The sequence below is a fragment of the Oryctolagus cuniculus genome, chromosome 17 (assembly GCF_964237555.1).
Source record: "Oryctolagus cuniculus chromosome 17, mOryCun1.1, whole genome shotgun sequence".
In the NCBI taxonomy this organism is placed as follows: domain Eukaryota; kingdom Metazoa; phylum Chordata; class Mammalia; order Lagomorpha; family Leporidae; genus Oryctolagus; species Oryctolagus cuniculus.
The window spans coordinates 2,855,912-2,878,327 of NC_091448.1; the positions used below are offsets into that span (position 1 = coordinate 2,855,912).

Below are 22,416 nucleotides of genomic sequence, written 5' to 3' on the forward strand. Positions count from 1 at the left end.
AAAAGCAGACAAAGCTGGTCAGTAGTGACAGAAATGAGAACGGCGTGTTTTTGAGATGGGGACTGTGGCTGGGACCCAGGGGGGTTTTCTAGGCTGGATTCTAGGTCTTGGTTGGAGTAAGGATTCTAGCAGTCAGTATACTCTTTTTTTTTTTTTTTTTTTTTTTTTTTTTTAAGATTTATTTATTGATTTGAAAGGCAGAGTTACAGAGAGGCAGAGGCAGAGTTAGAGAGAGAGAGGTCTTCCATCCGCTGGTTCACTCCCCAGATGGCTGCAGCGGTCAGACTGTGCCGCTCCGAAGCCAGGAGCTTCTTCCAGATCTGCTACACTTGTGCAGGGGCCCAAGGACTTGGGCCATCTTCCACTGCTTTCCCAGGCCACAGCAGAGAGCTGGATTGGAAGTGCAGCAGCGGGACTCGAACCGGCGCCCATAGGGGATGCCGGCACTGTAGGTGGCAGCTTTACCCGCCACGCCACAGCGCCGGCCCCAGTCAGTATAGTCTTGTTAGAATTCATTGAGCTTATACCTGAAATCTGCTTTTCACTGTAAATTATACTGCAGTTCAAAATGGATTTATGTGTATAGGTAGAAATGGAGTTAAATCTCATCATTAAAAGATAATTTTTTAAAAAGATTATTTGAGAGGAAGAGTTACAGAGAGGCAGAGAGAGAGTCAGTTCTTCCATCCGCTGGTCACCTGCTGGTTCACTCCCCAGCTGGCCGCAACAGCCGTGCCGATCCAAAGCCAGGAGCCAGGAGCTTCTTCCCAGTCTCCCACGTGGGTACAGGGACCCAAGGCCTTGGGCCATCCTCTACTGCTTTCCCAGGCCACAACAGAGAGCTGGATGGGAAGTGGAGCAGCCGGGACTGAAACGGGTGCCCATATGGGATGCCAGCATTACTTCACCTGCCTCGCCACAGCACCGGTCCCAAAGATAATTTTTAAAAGTATTTTCTTATAAAAAATTGTCAGTTTCTACAATAAATAAATTCTGGCATGACCTCTGTCTATTGAAAATTTAGCTCACAGAGGTTGATGGAGTGGCAAAGTTGGTTAAGCCACTGCTGGCAACGCTGACATCTCCTATCAGAGTGCCGGCTGCTCTGCTTCCAATCCAGCTCCCTGCGAATGTGCTAGGAAAGCAGTGGGTGATCACCCGCGTGGGGGACCCGGATGGAGCTGCTGTCTGCCGGCTCCAGCCTGGCCCAGCCCTGGCTGTTGTGGCCATTTGGGGCGTGAACCAGTGGATGGGAGACCTCTCTTTATATCTGTAACTGTGCCTTTCAAACAAACAAACAAAGAAACATGAATTCAGCTCACTGTGGCTGTGCTGATCAGCCCTGCCTGAAGCCCAGGCGCCCAGCTCTGTCCCCACCCTTCCTTGGGTGGGCAGCGGGCCGGGCGTGGGCTCAGGGGCTCTTCTGGCTCACCGCTGAGGCAGGGCCGGAGAGAACCCGTGCAGACACAGGGCAGGGCGAGGGTGGACTGGTCTCCTATCAGTCTACTGGACGAGACGCCCTCCGCGGCTTCGTGCTTTGTAACCACTGACCAGGGGGCCCTGCCCGTTGCAGCCTGCAGACCTCCCCTCCCCCGCCACTGCTGTTAAGAGACCAGCGGCACTGGGCTGGGGGCGGAGCAGGCAAATTAACCCTCACTTCCACAGGCCGGGTTCATTTGCCTTTCCTTCTTTTTGGACAGGATGTTGGCTATCCGGAATTCCTGAATATCCGTCCCTACATGTCCCAGAGCAGTGGCGAGCCTGTCACCTACGGGCTCTATGCCGTCCTGGTACACTCAGGCTACAGCTGCCACGCCGGGCACTATTACTGCTACGTGAAGGTGAGTGCCGCGTGCCCACAGCGCCCCCGCCAGGCCAGCTCGGGCCCTGCAGAGCGTCTGCCCTCGTGGTTGTGTTCAGGTCCTTACTGTTGCTTCGTGGTGGGGTGAACAGATGTCTTTGCAGGGCCATTCTGCAGGCACCTGTAGTGGTTTTGGGAGAGGCCAGACGGGCTACCTGCGGGGCTTCTCAGTCCTGGGGGAAGCTCGGTGCAGGCCGAGCGTTGGTGGGAGCTGCTGTGTCGCTGGGCCCACCTCTGTGTCCTCAAGAAGGGCCAGTTCCGCCCAGTGGGCCTGGCTGGGGGCTGGGCCCGACGCTTGGCTTTGACGTCACACCTAGGCTTACACAGACAGCGTGCGCCGTAGCACCCGTAGCAGTGACCAACAGCAGGTCTGAAGTTGCCCTTTACGAAGGGAGGACTGTGCAGTGTTTGTTGACTGTTTGTTTCCTGCCCCACCCTGTGCTGCCCAGGCAAGCAATGGACAGTGGTACCAGATGAACGACTCCCTGGTCCACTCCAGCAACGTCAAGGTGGTCCTGAACCAGCAGGCCTACGTGCTCTTCTACTTGCGGTGAGCGGCTCTGTCCTGTGCTGATGGGTGGGCGTGTCTTAGGAGGGCAGTGCTGGGGCGGTGCCACCCTCGCTGACCCCAGCCCCCGTGTGTGTGATGGGCAGGCCCACCCTCGCTGACCCCAGTCCCATGTGTGTGATGGGCAGGCCCACCCTCGCTGACCCCAGCCCCCGTGTGTGTGATGGGCAGGCCCACCCTCGCTGACCCCAGCCCCCGTGTGTGTGATGGGCAGGCCCACCCTCGCTGACCCCAGCCCCCGTGTGTGTGATGGGCAGGCCCACCCTCGCTGACCCCAGCCCCGTGTGTGTGATGGGCAGGCCCACCTGGTTGTTGAGGAAAAGCCCGAGCGTGGCTTAGGTCCGGGCAGGATTCCTCTGCCCCTGGTCGGGGCCACGTTGGACCCTCAGAGTACTGTCCCAGGTTAGCGGTGTCACCTCTGTGTGGCAGCCTCCGGTGCTTGTCCTCCGTGGGGCAGCGTCCTTGTGGGCAGGGAGGGATGGCGTTGGAGCCGCAGCAGCTGCCCTGGAAGGGGCATTCGGCCACCTGGGGTCGCAGGTCGTGGTGCCCGGGGCCTCGAGGGGCCTCCTTGCTGGGCACTTGGGCGTCTGGTCCAGCAAGGGCTCTGGACAACGTGCCCTGTGCTCTGCCCTCAGTGAGCAGCGCGTGGCCGTGGGGCGTGGGGGTGACCGGCCGTGGGGCGTGGGGGTGACCGGCCGTGGGGCATGGGGGTGACCGGCCGGCGGCCCTCCCGCCGCCCGCAGCCGCCTTTCTCCCTTTGCCTGCCTGTTTGGAAAGCGCAGCTGCAGCCTTGGCTCTGACGACTGCTCCTCACGCGCCCCCTTCCTGCTGCGGTGACCGTCTCCCTCACCGCCTTTGTTTCTTCCTCTGGCAGAATTCCCGGCTCCAAGAAGAGTCCCCAGGGCCCCATCTCCAGAGCAGCCTCCTTTCCTGGCCGCCCAAGTGTGACCCCAGATCCTTCCAGAAAGAACTTTAGCCACAGTACTGTGGCCTCCCCGCTGCCCGGAAAGGTAACCTGGGGAAGGCGGCCAGCGCCGCTCAGCGTGGCCGACGTCCTGCCAAGCCCCTCGGGCCCATGGGGCTCCCTGCTGGAAGGGTTTGGCGGGCGGTCTTCCGTCCCGGTAGAGCTGCTGTTTCCTAAGCTGCGGTAGAGGGTGAAGGCGCAGTCGTGAGAAGAGCTGGCCCGGCCGGCCGTGCTGCCGGGAGCTGAGACCGCTTTGCTTTCCGCTCCTGCGGAAAACAGCTTCGCGTTGAACCCGAAAGTGGGAGTAACTTGTCCCAGTGTTGTCCAGATTTTGGTGAATGTATTGAGGTGTTGTTTTTTTTTGTTGTTTGTTTTGTTTTGTTTTTTGTTTTTTGTTTTTTGACAGGCAGAGTTAGACAGTAGAGAGAGAGACAGAGAGAAAGGTCTTCCTTCCATTGGTTCACCCCCAAATGGCCGATGTGGCCGGTGCACCGCACCGATCCGAAGCCAGGAACCAGGTGCTTCTCCTGGTCTCCCATGGGGTGCAGGGCCCAAGCACCTGGGCCATCCTCCACTGCACTCCCAGGCCACAGCAGAGAGCTGGCCTGGAAGAGGAGCAACCGGGACAGAACCGGCGCCCCGACTGGGACTAGAACCCAGGGTGCCAGTGCTGCAGATGGAAGATTAGCCAAGTGAGCCACAGCGCTGGCCCTGTATTGAGGTTTCTGTAGGAAATGTCTGTGATTTTTTAAAAAATAATTTATTTATTTATTTGAAAGGCAAAGATATAGAGAGAAGCAGAGATCTTCTGTCTGCTGGTTCACTCCCCAGTTGGCAGCAGTGGCTGGGGCAGGGCCAGGCTGAAGCCAGGAGCCAGGAGTTTATTCCGGGCCTCCCACATGGTGCAGGGGCTCAAGGACTTGGGTCATCTTCTCCTGCTTTCCCAGGCGCATTAGCAGGGAGCTGGATGGGAAGTGGAGCAGCCGGGAGCTTAACCGGCGCCCGTATGGGATGTCGGCACCGCTATGGGATGCCGGCACCACAGGCGGAGGCTGTACCTGCTACGCCACAGCGCCCACCCCGTGTTCTTACAGAACATGGACACTTAGAGGTAAAGGATGTCACAGCACAATGTCATGGTGTACTTAGATGGTGCAGAACTGGAGAACGTGTGTGTGCGTCCGCGCACACACTCGAGGCTTCCCTGGCAAGCGCTCAGGCAGAGCTGCTCTCCACGCTACCTGTGTGGTGGGTGATTCCCCCCCCCCCCCAGCTGCAGGGCGGATCCTGCCGGGGGTCAGGGCTTCCGCTGGCTGCAGGGGTTGGTCAGTGTGTCAGTCTGTCTTCCCACCCAACGTCCAGGCAGACAGAGCTGCAATGAGAAGCACTGAGGTGGCAATCACTGTACATGATCCTAGTGCAGAGATGGTGATCCGGGGTGAGGGGCAGAGGTGGAGCTGGTCACACCGGCAGGCCTGCCATGACCGTCCCGACACCGGCACGACCTTCCAGACGCCCTGTGCTGTGCTGGGAGTCACTGCTTTCGGTGGCGCTGGGTGAGCAGCGCGAACGTGGGCAGGGTCTGCAGATGAAGGCCGCTGCGCAGTGCGACGCTGTGGCCTTCAGGAGAGCGGAGCCCATGAACGAGCCGGAGCACACCGCGGAGAGGAGGGACTCGGGAGACACAGGAGTGGTGTTTTTTTTTTTTTTTTTTTTTTTGCGATTATTTGAAAGCAGAGTCACGGAGAGGAACAGACAGGGGGAGAGTGAGTTCCTCGTCCGCTGGTTCACTCCGCAAATGGCTACAGTGGCTGGGGCTGGGCCAGGCTGAAGTCAGGGGCTTCTTCGAATCTCCCACGTGGGTAGAAGTGGATTCTTCTGAAACTGCTGCGAGGAAGACTTTGTAAGCTTTAAGTCGAGAAAGAAGACAGAGAAAAACACACTCGGGCCCTTGGGCTCTGCGGTTACGCTGGACCTGGATGCCCCAGCCAGGCTGGTGGGACACTCCCCTCCGGCTTCACTGCTGCCAGTTGGCCCAGGTGGGCGTGGCCCGGGCCTGCTGTGCCTGTGGAAGCGGCAGGTTGGATGAGAAACTCCGTGTGACCCGGGTCACTGCACCGAAGGGCAGGCTGCAGAGAGCCTGAGGTGTCTTGCGGAAATCGCTGGAATCCTCCAGGACGAGCGTGTGAGCCCCTGGGAGCTGCTGGGCCAAGGCCGGCTCCAGAGTGGACACTTGAGGCGGTGCCTCTCCCTGGTTCAGACCACAGGGTGCGTTTGTACTGTCGTAGACCCTCACAGGATGGGCAGGATGGCAGGGGCCAGTGTCCCCAGTCACCTTCCCACACTGGCGTCGCAGGCTGTGGCAATATGCTGACGTCACAGCAGGAAGTAGGAGCTGTGACCTGCTGCTGCCTGTGACTCAGCTCAGTCACGTGCCGAGAGGCACTGCCCGGGGCCGCGAGCTGGCCTCACCACGCCCAGGGCTGCGTGTTCCTGGGAAATGGACGGAATTACGCCAGTGGTCACCTGAGAACATGCAGGGTTGGCTTCCACAGAAGCAGTGAGCCGAGCTGCTCAGCCAGCACGCACCCGGCTGCCAGGCACAGCACGCTGGAGTGCCGGCCCACGTGCAGAAGCTGACCAAACGGCAGAGCCACGAGGGGCCGTTGGGTCCCAGCCTCCCTGTGCCTCCAGGATGGCTGCTGTGAGCAGGGCTGGAGCAGCGAGAACTGCCCGGAGCCTCCTTGGCTGCTCACCACGTGCTCGCCTGGCTGTGCAGTCCCCGTGTGGAGGGCACAGGCACGCGCTGTGGGGTTGTGCAGAGCAGCTGAGCAGCCAGAATCAGACAGGCGGGGTCGGCGAGGCCACATCCCACCGGCCCCCACACCCTGCGCCACCTCTACGTACACAAATGCTACTTTTTAAAAGATTTATTTATTTTTTGGAAAGAGTGGTAGAAGCAGAAGCAAACAGAGAGAGTGAGGGGTCTATGCCACAGCACCAGGCCACAAATAGTTTTTAAATATAACATAAAGGGGCCGGCGCTGTGGCACAGTGGGTTAATCCTCCACCTGCAGCACCAGCATCCCATATAGGCGCCAGTTCTAGACCCGCCTGCCCCTCTTCCCATCCAGCTCTCTGCTGTGGCCTGGGAAAGCAGTAGAGGATGGCCCAAGTGCTTGGGCCCCTGCACCCACATGGGAGATCTGGAAGAAGCTCCTGGCTCCTGGCTTCGGATCAGCGCGGCTCCGGCTGTTGGGGCCATTTGAGGAGTGAACCAGCGGACGGAAGACCTCTCTCTGTCTCTCCCTCTCACCATCTGTAACTCTACCTCTCAAATAAATAAATAAAAAATCTAAAGATATATAACTAATAAAGACTGTTCTGTGAAAAAAAGACAAATATTAAAATTGGCTAAACTAAAATTTAAAATTTTCCCCACAGACTTACAAGTAAAAAAAGAAATAATAAAACTTTAGAATCATTTGCAGCAATTATAACAGAACTCGTTCAGATGGCGGCAGTCGCTCCAGGGCGTGAACAGTGGATGTGCGTGTGAGAGGGGTAACAGCCGAGCTAAAGGAGGCGCACGTTGCTGTTAGGAGTGCGGTAGAGACACCCTTAGGCTTCAGAGCTGGGCGGGATGATTGCAGCCCACTGCTTACATTTCCAGGAAGTTAGCGGGGCTTCCTGCCGAAACAGCTGGAGTTGTATGCACCCGACAGCTGCTTTTAGCCCTGCCCCTGTGCCGCTCCGCTCCGCTGCAGGGGTAAGCGCCGCCCAAGCTGTTTCCGTCGTGCAGGACGACGCAGCGCCTGGTGCTGCAGACAGCGTAGCTCACAGGGACCCCCGCGGCAGGAGTGGGCGCCTCCGGGGCTCCCCACGAGAGGCTCCCGCTGGCAGCGTCAGGGCGAAGTGGGCCGTGACCGCAGGCTGAGGCCACTCCTGTTAACACGCTGTCACGCTTGGGTGGTGGCGCTCAGGTAGATGTCTGGTGTTCCTCACGCACTGCTCTCACTGTGACACTGGTCCCTAGAGACACACCGCGTCCTTACCCCCGTACCAGCCGCAGGACGCTGGTCAGAGGCCACGCCTGCTGCTGCAGCTCGCCGGGCCTGGGAGAGGGCCTGTGGCCGCCGTGGCCTGCAGGCCCTGATTGGCTTTCTGCTCTGCTCTCTTTAAGCGACAGGACTCTGTGCCGGTGAAGAAGCTGCCGGCCACTGAGGAGCTGGGGGTGCCCGTCTCCAGGATTGGCTCCGTGCTGGGCCTGAAGATGCAGAACGGACACGGTCCCCCAAAGCTGCCCCCGGGGGCCCCTCCCCCCCGACTCTCCCAGACTCCCACACACGTGCCCCGCGTCCTCCCTGAGCCCGCAAAGAAGGTGAAGACGCCAAGCCCCCCGCAGCCCCTCCGCCCCTCCCTCAGAACTCCTCAGGGCTCACCTGGCCCCAGCAGCAAGTGCGGGGCCCCCGGGGGCCGCAGGCAGGGCTCCTGGGACGACGGGAGCGCTGCCCTCTCTACCTCACCTAAGCTCCCGGCTGAAGCCACTGCCAACGGGCATGGGCCGAAGAGGGGCGACGGGCACGCCAACCTCAGCAGCTCCAGCCCCGAGCATTCTGCCGAGAGCGACTCCACCAAGGCGCCCCAGACCCCCAGGGGCGGAGCTGCCCGTTTCTGTGAGTCTCAGGAAACACACTGCCCAGCCGCTGGTCACTCCAAAGTGCCGCCAGGCGGGGCGGACCCCAAGGTGGCGAGGCTCAAGTCCCCGGTGCTGGGCAGCGTCACCTCCGAGCCTGCGAGCGCCACGTCTCCTCCGCCAGCCAAAAAGCCCGCCCTGTCTGCCAAGAAGGTGGGTGTTGGGGTCTCGGCCCCTCTGGAGAGTGGGTTTGATTGTGGTGCCGGCGGTGGGATGGGTGTGGAGGGGCCTGGGTCTCCATTCCAGGGAGCAGGGTGCTTTCCAGGCCTCCTGGTTTACAGGCTGTAAAAGGCTGTCGGGGGCAAAGCAGTGTGTCTGTGAGGGAGCCCCATTACGGTCCTGAGGCTCCCTGGGGGCCTGGGGGCCTGGGCGTGGGCGTGGTGCTGAGCAGGAGGGGGCAGGGCCGGGTCTGGAGGGTTGGAGGCTTTGCCAGACAGCAACACAGTGGTGCAATTGTCATGTGAGGTTTTTGTTTAAATTTCCTTCCTTTTTTCCTTTTTTTTCTAACCAAAAACACTTCTGATTCTTCTTCTACCATCTCCCCCCACCCCTTTTCTCCTCCTGTCTCCTCATCCCTCTCTCTGGGCTCTTTCTTTTGTTTGTTTTTGTTTCCCCTCTTCACTCACGGAATCCTCTTTTAGACCACCAAGTTTCTATTTATGTCGATAACTGCAGGCCAGCTCCCTGCGGAGGGCGAGCAGCAGTGACCTCCGTTCACCTCCGCCCTCACCATTCTCCGACCTCACCTACCCCATGACAGCCACTCACCCCGCCGCGGCCTCCACCTGGCCCGTCAGTAAACCCAGGTAAGCCTGGGCCACGGGCCCGCTGCAGCTCTTCCTGCCTGTGGTCACGTGCGCTTGCCTGAGGAAGAGCTAGACGAAGGCCGGCCGCCCGGATAAGCCAGGCCGCGCCCCTGGAGAGGCGTGGAGGGGGCGTCGCCAGCCCCTCTCTGCTCCCTTTTCCTGTCTGCTGAAGGAGCCTCAGTTGCACAGAGGCTGTTTGTCTCTGCAGTCTGACCTTTTTTTTTTTTTTTTTTTAACATGCAGAGTTAGTGAAACAGAAAGAGAGAAAGGTCTTCCTTCCGTTGGTTCACTCCCCAAATGGCCGCTACGGCCGGTGCGCTGCACCGTTCCAAAGCCAGGAGCCAGGTGCTTTTCCTGGTCTCCCATGGGGTGCAGGGCCCAAGCACCTGGGCCATCCTCCACTGCACTCCCGGGCCACAGCAGAGAGCTGGCCTGGAAGAGGGGCAACCGGGACAGAATCCGGCGCCTCGACCAGGACTAGAACCCGGTGTGCCGGCGCTGCAAGCGGAGGATTAGCCTAGTGAGCCGCGGCGCCGGCCTCTGCAGTCTGACTTTAAATTGTCTGTTTTTCCTGTGTCTGCTACACCTGAGCATGACGGGGTGCCTCAGCCCTCGACAGTGGCCCCAGGAGAAGCGAGGCTGGGAGGTCTGGGGCGGCCCTGAGTGGTGCAGGTACGGCAGCCCCTTGAGGAGCCAGGTGGTGGTGTGTCCCCAGCACGGCCCTGGGCTCCAGTCTGCGGTGGGTGTGTCCATCCAGCCCCACGGAGCACCCTGTTTGGGCTCCTGCTGTCAGCTTCACGCCGGCTTCTAGAGCAGGGAGACCTTGTTCGGGGTGTCACTTCCAAGAGCCGCCTCCAGGGCTCCCCCGAGCCGCCAGCAGACATGCCTCCCCGAGGTCAGCTCCTTCTGCACAGGGAGCTGGCCCCCGGTGGGCGTGCCTGCAGATCAGTGCGATCACTGACCTGGGACGTCTTCTCTGGTCACTGACGGGGATGTGACCGGCGTGGGGCAGCTGGGGAGGGCGGAGGAGCCACGGGAGGCTGTTTCCTCAGCGCTGGTGTGTGCTGTGCACTCTCACTGCCGTTCTGTGACGCAGCCTCACCCTGCACACCATGAGGGTGACCCCGTCGGTGCCCACACAGCCTCTGCCTTCCCCATACTTGCGTGCACACCTCTGTCCCAAGCGTGTTTTTGTGCACGGTAGGCCCTTAAATGTTTGAGGCATGGATTGGGTATTTTTTCTTTGCTTCTTTGTCACGTGACCCTTTAACAAAGAAAATCCAGGAGAGAGTGACATGGCAGTGTAGTGCAGTTGGCATGGTGTTACAGTCGTGGCTTGGTGACAACGACAGTGGTGGTCCTGCTGAGTTCAGGAGCCCCCTGGGGGTGGGCTCCTTGCCCCCCAGTGGCAGATGAGGGCATCCTGGTTGGTTCAGAGTGGGTTGTTAACGTCTCCCGAGGCACGGAGCTCGCAGAAGGTGGATCGGACAGCCTCGCCCTCACACATTGTGCTGTGTGATTTTCCTGGCACTCAACATTCAAGAGGGTAAATTGCAGGGGCTTGAACTTGTCTGTCCTCTGGGGCTCACTTCCTGAACCTGAACCCCAGTGGAGAATGCACCTGACACAGCTCGTTGGTGAACTTGTCTGTCCTCTGGGGCTCACTCCTGAACCTGAACCCCAGTGTCTGGGGCTCACTTCCTGAACCTGAACCCCCGTGTCTGGGGCTCACTTCCTGAACCTGAACCCCCGTGTCTGGGGCTCACTTCCTGAACCTGAACCCCAGTGGAGAATGCACCTGACACAGCTCGTTGGTGAACTTGTCTGTCCTCTGGGGCTCACTCCTGAACCTGAACCCCCGTGTCTGGGGCTCACTTCCTGAACCTGAACCCCCGTGTCTGGGGCTCACTTCCTGAACCTGAACCCCAGTGGAGAATGCACCTGACACAGCTCGTTGGTGAACTTGTCTGTCCTCTGGGGCTCACTCCTGAACCTGAGCCCCCGTGGAGAATGCACCTGACACAGCTCGTTGGTGAAGCTTTCCCTGGCCACGTTTGTTTGGACATTAAAAACCTCAGAGTTGACAATAACACTTTACACTGCTGGGTCACAAGACACAGGACACAGAACAGCTGTGGTCTTCTAATTTTCTTCTTAGTCTGTGTTTCGGGCGTGAGGGTCTGAGCACTGCAGGAAAGAACCCTATTCAAACTTCTGGGCAGAAAGGCGGGTGGGGTGGGCAGGGGAAACGTGTGGGGGTCTCGAACGGCCCTCCCCATTGCCTGGCTCTCCCTCCAGGGCTGTGTCGCCTGCTGCCCCGCCGTCCAGCCGCCCAAAGCCTCCCATCAGCCCCCACTCCGCGTCACCATCAAGCACCAGCCCCCAACCCCCAGGGACACCAGAGCCACAGAACCGCCCCTCCACCTCAGCCACCCCGCCTCAGGCCAGCGGGGGCCTTGTGTCCCCTTCGTCCCCGCTGCTCCAGGCCAGAAGAGCCCCCCAGAGCTCTTCCAAAAAGAGGAAAAGGACGTGCTCGGGAGAGCCGCCGGGGCTGGGCTCGGAGGCACCCGTGGCGTGGCACCTCGGGGTGGCAGCCGCAGCACCGCGCAGGAAGAAGAGGAGGCGGAAGAGGAAGCACCTGCAGGAGGAGGCGGCAGCGCTGGTGCAGGCCCAGGAGTGCGCAGCAGAGCGGCCGGCCAGCCCCCTGGGGGAAGCCGCCGCACAGCCCCGGGCGACTGGCCAGCAAGTAGGACATGTCCTGAGTGGCCAGCACAGCAGGAAGAGGAGGAGGAAGGGAGCAGAGGGGCCCGGCAGGGAAGGCAGCCTCCCCCTGGGCCCAGGACAGCATAGGTAAGTGCAGGGGTGAGTCACACCTGTACCCCTCAAAGCCAGACACCCCCTTCCTGTGTGGCATGGCCAGGGAATGTAGTGGTCTAAGCTGGACTTGTAAAACGGGAGTGTGTGCGACATGGCTCCGTGACGGATGCGGGTGGACTGTGCCCTGGAGAGACAGTACGGTGGGCAGCACTCGTGTACAGGCTGCTCCAAGGATACGGGCCCGGGGCCTGGCCAGGTCACGTGGCCTCCCAGCGCTTTGTGGGATTTGCCTGTGTTAGCAGTGGGGGTGTGGCCAGGTGGTTTCTGGCTCTGACATCCCCGGGCCTTCACCCTGTGGCTGTGGACCACAGGCCCCCGTGAGTCCTGACCACTTCTCCAGCCCTGGCGAGCGTCGGCTGTGGGTTGAACAGCATCCCCACCTCGTCCTCTGGGTCATGTTTGGGGTGGTGTTTTCCACGGTTAGAGGCCCGTGCCGGAGACGGACATATGGCCTGGTTAAGACACCCAAATCCCGTGTCCGAGTAGCTGGGTGTGATGTCAGCTCTGGCTTCTGACTCCAGCTTCCTGCTAGTGCAGACCCTGGGAGGCAGTGGGGATGGCTCAAGTACTTGGGTTTCTGCTGCCCATTTGGAGACATGGAAGGAGTTGTCTGTTCCCGGCTTCAGCCTGGCCCAGCCCTGGCCGTTACAGGCATTTGGGGAGTGGACCAGCTAATAGGAGCTGTGTCACTGTCCCTGTCTTCTCTCTTGCCTGTTGCAAATAAGTCAACGAAATTAGTAAAATAAAGGTCCATGCTAGCTGAAATTGCTGGGGTGTCTTGTGGGGTGCCTGTTCCTGCTGTGTGCCCACGGCTGACGTTAGCTCTGCCTTCCAGTGGCTGCTCTCCCGCCAGCTGTGATGAGCCCGAGCCCAGGGCAGAGTCTCCAAGGAGAAGGAAAAAGAAGAAGAGACAGAAGGAGGCAGAAGAGAGGGAGCATTCAACAGGACAGAGGAGCACGAGGCCCAGTGACACTGCGGTCCCTGGGCTGAGCCCTCCCCCACCACTCGTGAATGGCCAGCTTCCTGGAGACCACGAGGGTGCATCCCTGGGTGAGGAAGGGGTGAAGCTGGGACGGGCAGGGGCCCAGCTGGGGGTGTGGAAGAGCGGGAGCTCCTCTTGCCCCCAGGTCTGCTCCCCTGGGCAGCCGCCTGCCTCGGGGCCCAGCTCCTGTGTCAGCGCGGACCCCTCTGCTGACCTGCCGGGCGTGCCTTCTAGAGCTCCCTGCCCTGGCTTTGTTCCCCGGCACTCCCACTGAGCAGAGCCGGGCTCAGAAGCGGCTCTCTGCTCCTGGTGCGGCTGTGGTGGATGTCCTTGGGCCCCAGCATGGAAACCTGAGACCCCCCACTCTGTGTGAGGTTTCCTTGTCCTGGCCTTCCTTCAGGGCCGAGCGGGCGGTGGAGGAGCAGGCCCAGCTTGAGCAAGGCCCGCCCTGCCCCGCCCCGCCCTGCCCTGCCCTGCGCCCGCGTTCCAGCTGCACCGAGTGCGGGCAGAGGCAAGCCAGGCCCTCGGGGTCCATGTGTGCTTATCAGACGCCCAAGAAAGGAATTTACTGATAAAGTCCCTCTCCAGTGGCCCATGTGGCCCTGTGTGGCCGTGCCGGGAAGGCTGCTGCAGGCAGTGGGCTCCCAGTGCGCTGGGGTGTGCGCTGGGTGCTTGTCTCGCACCCCTGGGAGGAGTGGCCCAGGCTCTCAGTGGACAGTCAGGGCTCCCAGTGCGCCGGGGTGGGCGCTGGGTGCTTGTCTTGCACCCCTGGGAGGAGTGGCCCAGGCTCTCAGTGGAGTCAGGGCTGTGGGCTGCAGCGGAGGCATCAACCCATTCATCCGCCCTGAGTGCCTGAAAGTGGGCTTTACGGGGGTGGACATTGCAGGCCAGGGGGACAGCGAGTGGCGGACGCCACCCTGATGTGGGGAGGGCACTTGCTCTGACAGTCACTAGGGATCCTTGACGCCTAGGCGGCAGGGGAGAGACAAGGTTAGGTTTGTGCTTAGGGAGGTGAGAACGTCTGGAAGCTGTATGTTAGTGGGAAAGAGGCAGAGGACTAATTCCGAGATAGTTTTTAACGACTGCTGAGGCTGCCTGGGGGGCAGCGGCCTGTGCCGCCCCTGGACAGGGCTCGGGCTCGGGCGTCCCTGGTGGCGGCAGCGGTGTCACTTTCACCGTGCCTGCCCGTCTGGAGCGGCCCCTCCTCTCAGGCGTGTCCCGAGGCACCCACCGTTTCCCACAGTCAGATTAGCTCAGTCCTCGTCCATCAGACCGAGGATTTAACCTGCTGGTGACAGGGGCTCTGTTTTCTGCCTTTTTGTTGTTTTCTGTATTTTTCAAGAGCTGACTTGGGTAGCAGCCACTTCTGTGAGTAGGCGCGTCCTCAGTGGGTAAAGCTACGGGGGCTCAGCCCTGAGCCCGCAGAGCCGCACGAGCGGCCACCCCATCACGCCGTCTCGCTGAAGGCGCGTGCTTGCTTCCGTGGTGGTTTGCTTGGGTGTCCCTAACTGTTCCCTGGCTCCTCTGATTGCAGGCCTGGGCCAGGCTCCTCTGGTGTGCTGGGACAGAGAGCAGAAATCTGATGTGGTCCAGGAGTTGCTCAGATACTCATCAGATAAAGCTTACGGGAAAAAAGGTATGGCTTTGAGAGTGGCCTCTGTGTGTGTGGTGTTTTTGTTTTTGTTTTTTTGAGATTCATTTATTTGAAAGACAGAAAGAGAGAGAGAGAGAGAGATTCCACCTGCTGGTTCGCTCCCCAAATGGCCGTAACGGCCGGACCTGGGTTGATCCAGAGCCAGGAGCTTCCTCCCAGTCTCCCATGCAGGTGCAGGGGCCCAAGGACTTGGGCCATCTTCTACTGCTTTCCCAGGCCACAGCAGGGAGCTGGATCACAAGTGGAGCAGCTGAGACTTGAACCGGTGCCCACAGGGGATGCCAGCCCTGTAGATGGGCGGCTTTTACCCCCTGCATACACCACAGTGCCGGTGCCTGTGTCCTCGCATTGGCTGGCTTTGGGGACAGAGTGTGGGATGGGTCCTGGGTGTGAGCGTGGAGATGAGGCGTTGCCTGGCGCTGGCGAGAAGAGGAGTTGGTGTGCTTGTTGCTTCGGGGATTCTGGGAGGCACCAGGCGGCTTCTGTTGGGGGAGGTGGAGGTCCAGGACGGCCTAGGGCAGGGCAGCGTGGAAAAGGTCTTCCAGCTCTAGTGTGCCCGCCACTGAGAGTGAGTGTGCGTGCTTTGACCTCAGTGGCTCCCCTGCGACCGAGCCGCACACGCAGGCTCCCTGTCCGCTCTTCTCCCTGTGGGCGGGTTGTTTCCTGCAAGGTGGGGGAGTGGTCTCGCTGGGAGCGTCCTGGCAGCGGCGTGGGGTGGTGCTGACACCAAGTGTCTGTCTTGAAGTTCTGACTTGGGACGGGGAAGTGTCCGCGGTCAGCAGGGATGCCGCCGAAGACAGCAGGCTGGCCCGGACCCGGAGCGTGGTTGACGACTGGGACGAAGAGTTTGATCGGGGGAAGGTCTGTGCCCGAGGGCTCTGAGGGGCGGGCGGGCGGGCGGGCTCAGCCTGGGGCCGGGACAGGCCCTGAGTTTCAGAGTGGTTGTGTGGTTGACGGGAGACCAGAGCCACGCCGCTGGGCTGCACGACCCAGCTCGGCAGCTTCCCTGGGTAGCCATGGGCGAGACGGTGGCGATTCTGTCACTCTGTCTCCTCCTCGGTAAAGCAGGGGTGGGGCGGCTCCTGCGGGCGGGTTGTGAGGAAGAAGCGTGTTCACGCAGGGCACGGGTTTGTGCACGAGGCTCACGGTCCACGGGGGCAGGACGCGGCTGCCAGCGCTCAGGGGGTTGAGCCTCTGTGATCCTTGATCTAGGAAAAGAAGGTAAAAAAGTTCAAGAGGGAGAAGAGAAACTTCAACGCCTTCCAGAAACTTCAGAGCAGACGGAACTTCTGGGCCGTGACGCATCCAGCCAAGGCTACCAGCCTCAGCTATCGCCGCTGACTTCCTGCTGCCCGTGAGGTCAGTGTGAGGGGCTGTGCGCCGCGCCCACGGGAGTGAGCCGCGGGCCGTGTCCCGTGACTAGCCGAGGTGGTGGTGAGGTCTCGTTCTCACTGCCGGGACCGCTGCGCCCTGCCTGCCGCCTCCCAGGACAAGGCGTCGCTCCCAGGGGCCATCGTCTGGGTCTGAGCCTTCTGTGGTGTCCGCTGTCCTGCTGCCTCCTGGCTACTGCACAGAGCGCCCGCCCCGGGGGGCACTCCTGCCAACCTGGGCTGGAGGCCGCGGGCTTCTGTGCACAGCACCTCTTCAGCAGTGTCCGAGAGAAACCCCACGTCGGTGCCAAGTGGAGCCGGCGGCCCCTGCTGGACATGGGAGCACGCGGTCATCCTCGTGGTCACGCGTCTCTGCTGGCGTGTCCTGTGCCGCCTGGGAGCCGGTGGCCCCTGCTGGACATGGGAGCACGCGGTCATCCTCGTGGTCACGCGTCTCTGCTGGCGTATCCTGTGCCGCCTGGGAGCCGGCGTCCCCTGCTGGACATGGGAGCACACGGGTCATCCTCATAGTCACGCGTCTCTGCTGGCGTGTCCTGTGCTGCCTGGGAGCCGGCGTCCCCTGCTGGACATGGGAGCACACGGGTCATCCTCATAGTCACGCGTCTCTGCTGGCGTGTCCTGTGCTGCCTGGGAGCCGGCGGCCCCTGCTGGACATGGGAGCACGCGGTCATCCTCGTGGTCACGGGTCTCTGCTGGCATGTCCTGTGGTGCCTGGGAGCCGGCGGCCCCTGCTGGACATGGGAGCACGCGGTCATCCTCGTGGTCACGGGTCTCTGCTGGCGTGTCCTGTGCTGCCTGGGAGCCGGTGTCCCCTGCTGGACGTGGGAGCACGCGGTCATCCTCGTGGTCACGGGTCTCTGCTGGCGTGTCCTGTGCTGCCTGGGAGCCGGCGGCCCCGCTCCTCGTCCCCACCCCGGTCCCTCTGTGGGGCCTTCGTGTCTTCCTGCCTTACCCGTCTGCCCCGAGGAAGGAAGAGCCCAGGGGCCTCCCCCACTGCTGCTCCCCTTGCACAGCTGGGGCGGCCCTCCCGCCTCCCCTCTGGAGGGCAGATGGCCACTGGGCTGGGGAGCGCGTGCGATCGGACTCCTCTGCTTGGGAGGCTGCCGTGTGTCCCGAGATGGCTTTGCTGTGGCTCCCCCTGCAGCCGCAATGAGCCATGGCCCTTACCGAGGCAGTGGTCGGGAGTGGATCTGCCGTCGATTTTACTCCTTAATATAAAACACTTATTTTTGACCAGGCCTGTGGCTTCCGTTAGCAATATGTTTTCTTTCCCTGATATGCAAATACTGGCTTTGTTTGCTCCGTTTGGTGAGTGCTTTTGAATTAGATGATTGTATCACTCAAGACGACTTTTTATCTCGCTCAAGCTGTGCCTGCGAACTCGTAGTTTAATAAATAGGGGAGAGCCTCAGTTAAGGTGAGATTTCCCGGAAAACACCGTGACCTGGGGGAGGAGGTGTGGAAGTCAACCTCCGAATTGCCCTTCCTGGCCCACGTCTCCTCGTCCTGACCTCGCGGGCTCCCGGGACGCGGTGGGCGCCAGGCGTGGCTGAGGCCACTGGCGGAGGCCCCGGCTGGCGCTGGCACTGGCACGGAGGGAGGGAGCTTTTGACTTGGGGGGAGGCCCTCGTTCGTTCATGAGGGCGCTTCCTTCTGGGCTCCCCCTCCTCCGTCGCAGTGGGAGCCGAGCTGGTGAGCTGGGCCGGCCGGCACGGCTGTCCGGGAGGGGCCCCCCAGGCAGGCGCAGCATTGGGCTTCCCCTCAGCCTCCGGCCTCCCTCCCTCTACCAGGTTGAAGCCTTCTCCCGAGCCACGTGCATCCATTGTTGCTCTGCAGGTGGGGGGCCCCTTCCTTCCAGAGGGCGACGCCAAATTCCAGGTGACACAGGAGGATCGAGCTGTGTGAATGACTACGGCTTTTCTAACACCAGGCCCTTGGTTGGCTTGGGAGCCGCGTTTGCTTTAACTTTGTGCTGGAGGTGGGCGGGGCTGCCCTGTGTAGGCTCCGCCCTGAGGAGCCCTGGCCGCCTGGTTGCCCGGCTGCACCTGGGTGTGTGAGAGGGTGCACTCCCGTCCTGCGGCACCTCACCCCATATTGTTGCCAATATTGTGGTGCAATAAAGAATGCATTTTCTGAGTCTGTCTTGTGTCCATTTTCTTCCTTTGATTTTTAAAATGGTGCGTCCCAGTAGCTCAGTCTGCTGCCCCCGGTCACATGACTGCACTTCCAGGCAGCTGCCAGCACCGGAAGTGGGTGTCTCCAGTTCCCGCTCGTAGAAAAATTTAGGAGTAGACCTCACGTGAGAATAAGGCAGGCAGGGGCACCCCTTGGGATACCTGCGTGCCAGTCGGAAGGACCCAGCCCTACTCCTGCGTCCAGTCCGGCGTCCTACCGACGCACTCCGGCAGGCAGCAGTGGTGGCTGCAGTCTTGGGTCCCTGCACCCTCGGGAGCCCTGGACGAGCTCTTGGCTCCAGCCTGGCCCCGCCCTACTGTTGTGGATACTTGGCAGTGAATCAGCAGATGGAAGGTTGCTCTGCCACTCAAATGAGTAAAAATGTATTAACTTTTATTTTTTTTAAGCTTTGTTTGCTTAATTTTTAAAAAAGATTTATTTATTTATTTGAAAGAGTTATGCAGAGAGAGAGAGAGAGAGAGAGAGGTCTTCCATCCGCTGGTTCACTCCCCAATTGGCCGCAACGGCCAGAGCTGTGCTGATCTGAAGCCAGGAGCTTCCTCTGGGTCTCCCACGTGGGTGCAGGGGCCCAAGCACTTGGGCATCTTCTACTGCTCTCCCAGGCCATAGCAGGGAGCTACATTGGAAGTAGAACAACCAGGAATTGAACCAGCGCCCATATGGGATGCTGGCACTGCAGGCAGCAGCTTCACCCACTGCGCCACAGCGCCGGCCCCATAAATTAACTTTTTAAAAAAGAAGGGGGAGGCCGGCGCCGCGGCTCACTAGGCTAATCCTCCGCCTTGCGGCGCCGGCACACCAGGTTCTAGTCCCGGTCGGGGCGCCGGATTCTGTCCCGGTTGCCCCTCTTCCAGGCCAGCTCTCTGCTGTGGCCGGGAGTGCAGTGGAGGATGGCCCAAGTGCTTGGACCCTGCACCCCATGGGAGACCAGGAGAAGCACCTGGCTCCTGCCATCGGATCAGCGCGGTGCGCCTGCCGCAGTGTGCCGGCCGCGGCGGCCACTGGAGGGTGATCTTTGTCTCTCTCACTGTCCACTCTGCCTGTCAAAAATAAAAAAAAAAGGGGGGGGTGGATAAAGGGATGTTTCTAAATGTATTTAACCAATAAATTTATTTACATTTTAAAATACAGAAGGATCTTTTGAAGCGTTTCAACTTTGTGGATGATGTTGGAGAAATGCTGTGTTAAGGAAGCGTGGGGACAGTCTCATCCTGTCTGCTTTGGTTTCCCACTGCTTTGTGTTTGCATTTCTTCAGGGAGAGACGAGGGAGAGGTAGTGGGTCTTCCTCTAGGATTCTTCCCAGTTGTCAGGAAGGAGCCGGCTGCCTGGGCAGGCCCTCCGACCGTGGCCTTCCCGGCGGCTGCTCCAGCTCTGGGCTGGGGCATGTGGTTGGGGGTGGGGTTGTCCTTGCGTGGACTGGAATTCCCTGTCAATCCAGGGACTAAACTTGGGCTCACATGGTCATGGCGGCCTGTGGCTGGCTGCCTGGCCACAGCAGCTCCGTGCCTAGCAGGCGGCCGGGGACTTGGCTGACCCCATCTGTCCAGAGGCTGAGGTGACCAGAGTACGTTGGCAAGAGTGAGCCTAGGCCGGCGCCGTGGCTCACTAGGCGAATCCTCCGCCTGCGGCGCCGGCACACCGGGTTCTAGTCCCGGTCGGGGCGCTGGATTCTGTCCCGGTTGCCCCTCTTCCAGGCCAGCTCTCTGCTGTGGCTCAGGAGTGCAGTGGAGGATGGCCCAAGTGCTTGGGCCCTGCACCCCATGGGAGACCAGGAGAAGCACCTGGCTCCTGCCATTGGATCAGCGTGGTGTGCCGGCTGCAACGCACTGGCCGCGGCGGCCATTGGAGGGTGAACCAATGGCAAAGGAAGACCTTTCTCTCTGTCTCTCTCTCACTGTCCACTCTGCCTGTCAAAAAAAAAAAAAAAGAAGAAGAAGAAGAAGAGTGACCCTAGTGAAGAGGTGCCTGGGAAGCGGAAGAGTGCCGGTGGGGAGGTGCTTAGAGGGCTTCTGTTCTGAAAACCACAACCTGACCACACAGCCCTGCCTTCTCCTTCAGGGGCTTCTCAGAGCTCCGTCCACCTAAAGTGCCCACCAGGCGGAGGGAGCCCTGTCTATCCCAGGCACCTCTTTGGCCAGACTTCCTGGAATGAGGACGGGAGAGTAAGAACAGGTGAGGCAAGGCAGCACCTGGACCCGAGCCAACGGGGTGTTCACTGGGCAGATGGATGCAGCTGTGTGAGCAGGGGTTCTGACCCGGGTAGGCTGGGTAGGCTGTGACCCCATGCCCGGTGCTGGAGTGTCGGGGTTCTGACCCGGGTAGGCTGTGACCCCACGCCCAGTGCTGGAGTGTCGGGGTTCTGACACAGGCAGGCTGTGGCCCCACGCCCAGTGCTGGAGTGTCGGGGTTCTGACATGGGCAGGCTGGGTAGGCTGTGACCCCACGCCCAGTGCTGGAGTGTCAGGGTTCTGACCGGGTAGGCTGTGACCCCACGCCCAGTGCTGGAGTGTCGGGGTTCTGACCGGGTAGGCTGTGACCCCACGCCCAGTGCTGGAGTGTCGGGGTTCTGACCCGGGTAGGCTGGGGTAGGCTGTGACCCCACACCCAGTGCTGGGGTGTCGGGGTTCTGACCCGGGTAGGCTGGGTAGGCTGTGACCCCACGCCCGGTGCTGGAGTGTCGGGGTTCTGACCCGGGTAGGCTGGGTAGGCTGTGACCCCACGCCCAGTGCTGGAGTGTCGGGGTTCTGACCCGGGTAGGCTGGGTAGGCTATGACCCCACGCCCAGTGCTGGAGTGTCGGGGTTCTGACCCGGGTAGGCTGGGGTAGGCTGTGACCCCACGCCTGGTGCTGGAGTGTCGGGGTTCTGACACGGGTAGGCTGTGACCCCACGCCCAGTGCTGGAGTGTCGGGGTTCTGACACTGGGGTCGGCTGTGGCCCCACGCCCGGTGCTGGAGTGTCGGGGTTCTGACACAGGCAGGCTGTGGCCCCACGCCCAGTGCTGGAGTGTCGGGGTTCTGACCCGGGTAGGCTGGGTAGGCTGTGACCCCACGCCCAGTGCTGGAGTGTCGGGGTTCTGACCCGGGTAGGCTGGGTAGGCTGTGACCCCACGCCTGGTGCTGGGGTGTCGGGGTTCTGACACGGGCAGGCTGTGGCCCCACGCCCAGTGCTGGAGTGTCGGGGTTCTGACCCGGGTAGGCTGGGTAGGCTGTGACCCCACGCCTGGTGCTGGGGTGTCGGGGTTCTGACACGGGCAGGCTGTGGCCCCACGCCCGGTGCTGGGGTGTCGGGGTTCTGACCCGGGTAGGCTGTGGCCCCACGCCCGGTGCTGGGGTGTCGGGGTTCTGACACGGGCAGGCTGTGGCCCCACGCCCGGTGCTGGGGTGTCGGGGTTCTGACCTGGGTAGGCTGTGACCCCACGCCCGGTGCTGGGTGCTGGGGTTCTGACCCGAGTAGGCTGTGGCCCCAGGCCCGGTGCTGGGGTGCAGTGGCAACAGGCGAGACGCCAGTGTCTTCATCGTCACTGCTGCTGCTTCTGCGGGCGTAGCGGGGAGCAGGTGATGTTTTCACACAGGGTGGGCTCGGGCTGGGCACCCAGGCAGGTCCCCGGTGGGGTGGGTGCCGTTCTGGAGATGCTGCCACGAGGAGGGTGTGGCTGGTTCTGCCTGAGGTGCCGGAGGGGGTGCAAAAGGCTGGGGCGGCAGCAGTCGCGCGGGCGTGAGGCTCGCCGTCATGCAGAGAAGCAGGTGCGCAGGATGCTTGGTCGATAAGTCAGCAAGGCCTGTTTGTGAGCCCCTGAGGCCTGCGTGGTGGCCTGGGAGCCGGGGTGGAGGACGAGGGACGCACCTGAGGAGGGGAATCGTAGGCCAGCCAAGAACTGCCCACGCCTGAGCTGAGAGGTGGGTGGGAGCTGCAGAGGTTAGAGGTGGAATCAGAGGACGGAGCCAGTGGAAGATTCCAGGTGGAGTTGATGACCTCTGGCCACAGCAGGCGGTTGACAGAGGGAGGCAATGGCGGTGGGTGTCAGGGAGGTCTCTAAGTGAGGGTCGGTGTGAGACAGTGGAGGCACCAGCAGGTCACCAGCGCGGGAACCCAGGAGAACCACGGGTGCCTGCCACCTGGGGAACCAGGGGTCCATCGCTGATAAGCCCTGTCCCACGGTTAGGGGTCAGCGCAGTGGTGAGAGTGACCTTCAGGCCAGGGTGACGCTCAGTGGTGTGGCTCCAGCAGACTGGGGAGGGGGCCGGAGAACATGCATTCCCATCACATTCTGCAGGGTCTCCCACACTTGGAGACCCCTGTTCTGATCTCGTGGGTGGGAGTGGGGGAAGGTCATGTGCGTAGGTGGAGTTGTTCACGGGAAGCTGTCACCCTCCGCCCTCTGTCAGGGCCTCTCGGGGACGGGGCGCTGGAAGAGGGGGC

At 61.2% G+C, this 22,416-nt stretch overlaps 1 protein-coding gene across 3 annotated transcripts in view; it reads left to right on the top strand.

Moving 5' to 3' along the window:
- Positions 1-17,938, top strand: part of USP36 (ubiquitin specific peptidase 36) — a 37,763-nt gene extending 19,825 nt beyond the window's left edge. For 2 of the 3 annotated variants that reach the window (XM_070060220.1, XM_070060221.1), the window contains exons 10-20: positions 1,701-1,841; positions 2,311-2,411; positions 3,304-3,439; positions 7,067-7,162; positions 7,577-8,242; positions 8,765-8,895; positions 11,194-11,745; positions 12,608-12,822; positions 14,289-14,390; positions 15,154-15,269; positions 15,621-17,938. In XM_070060220.1, coding sequence (XP_069916321.1) covers positions 1,701-1,841; positions 2,311-2,411; positions 3,304-3,439; positions 7,067-7,162; positions 7,577-8,242; positions 8,765-8,895; positions 11,194-11,745; positions 12,608-12,822; positions 14,289-14,390; positions 15,154-15,269; positions 15,621-15,749 — 2,385 coding nt within the window. In that variant the 3' untranslated portion in view covers positions 15,750-17,938. The remainder of the gene's footprint in view (positions 1-1,700; positions 1,842-2,310; positions 2,412-3,303; positions 3,440-7,066; positions 7,163-7,576; positions 8,243-8,764; positions 8,896-11,193; positions 11,746-12,607; positions 12,823-14,288; positions 14,391-15,153; positions 15,270-15,620) is intronic. The other variant, XM_070060223.1, reaches the window with a different exon arrangement.
- The last annotated feature ends 4,478 nt before the right edge of the window (positions 17,939-22,416 follow it).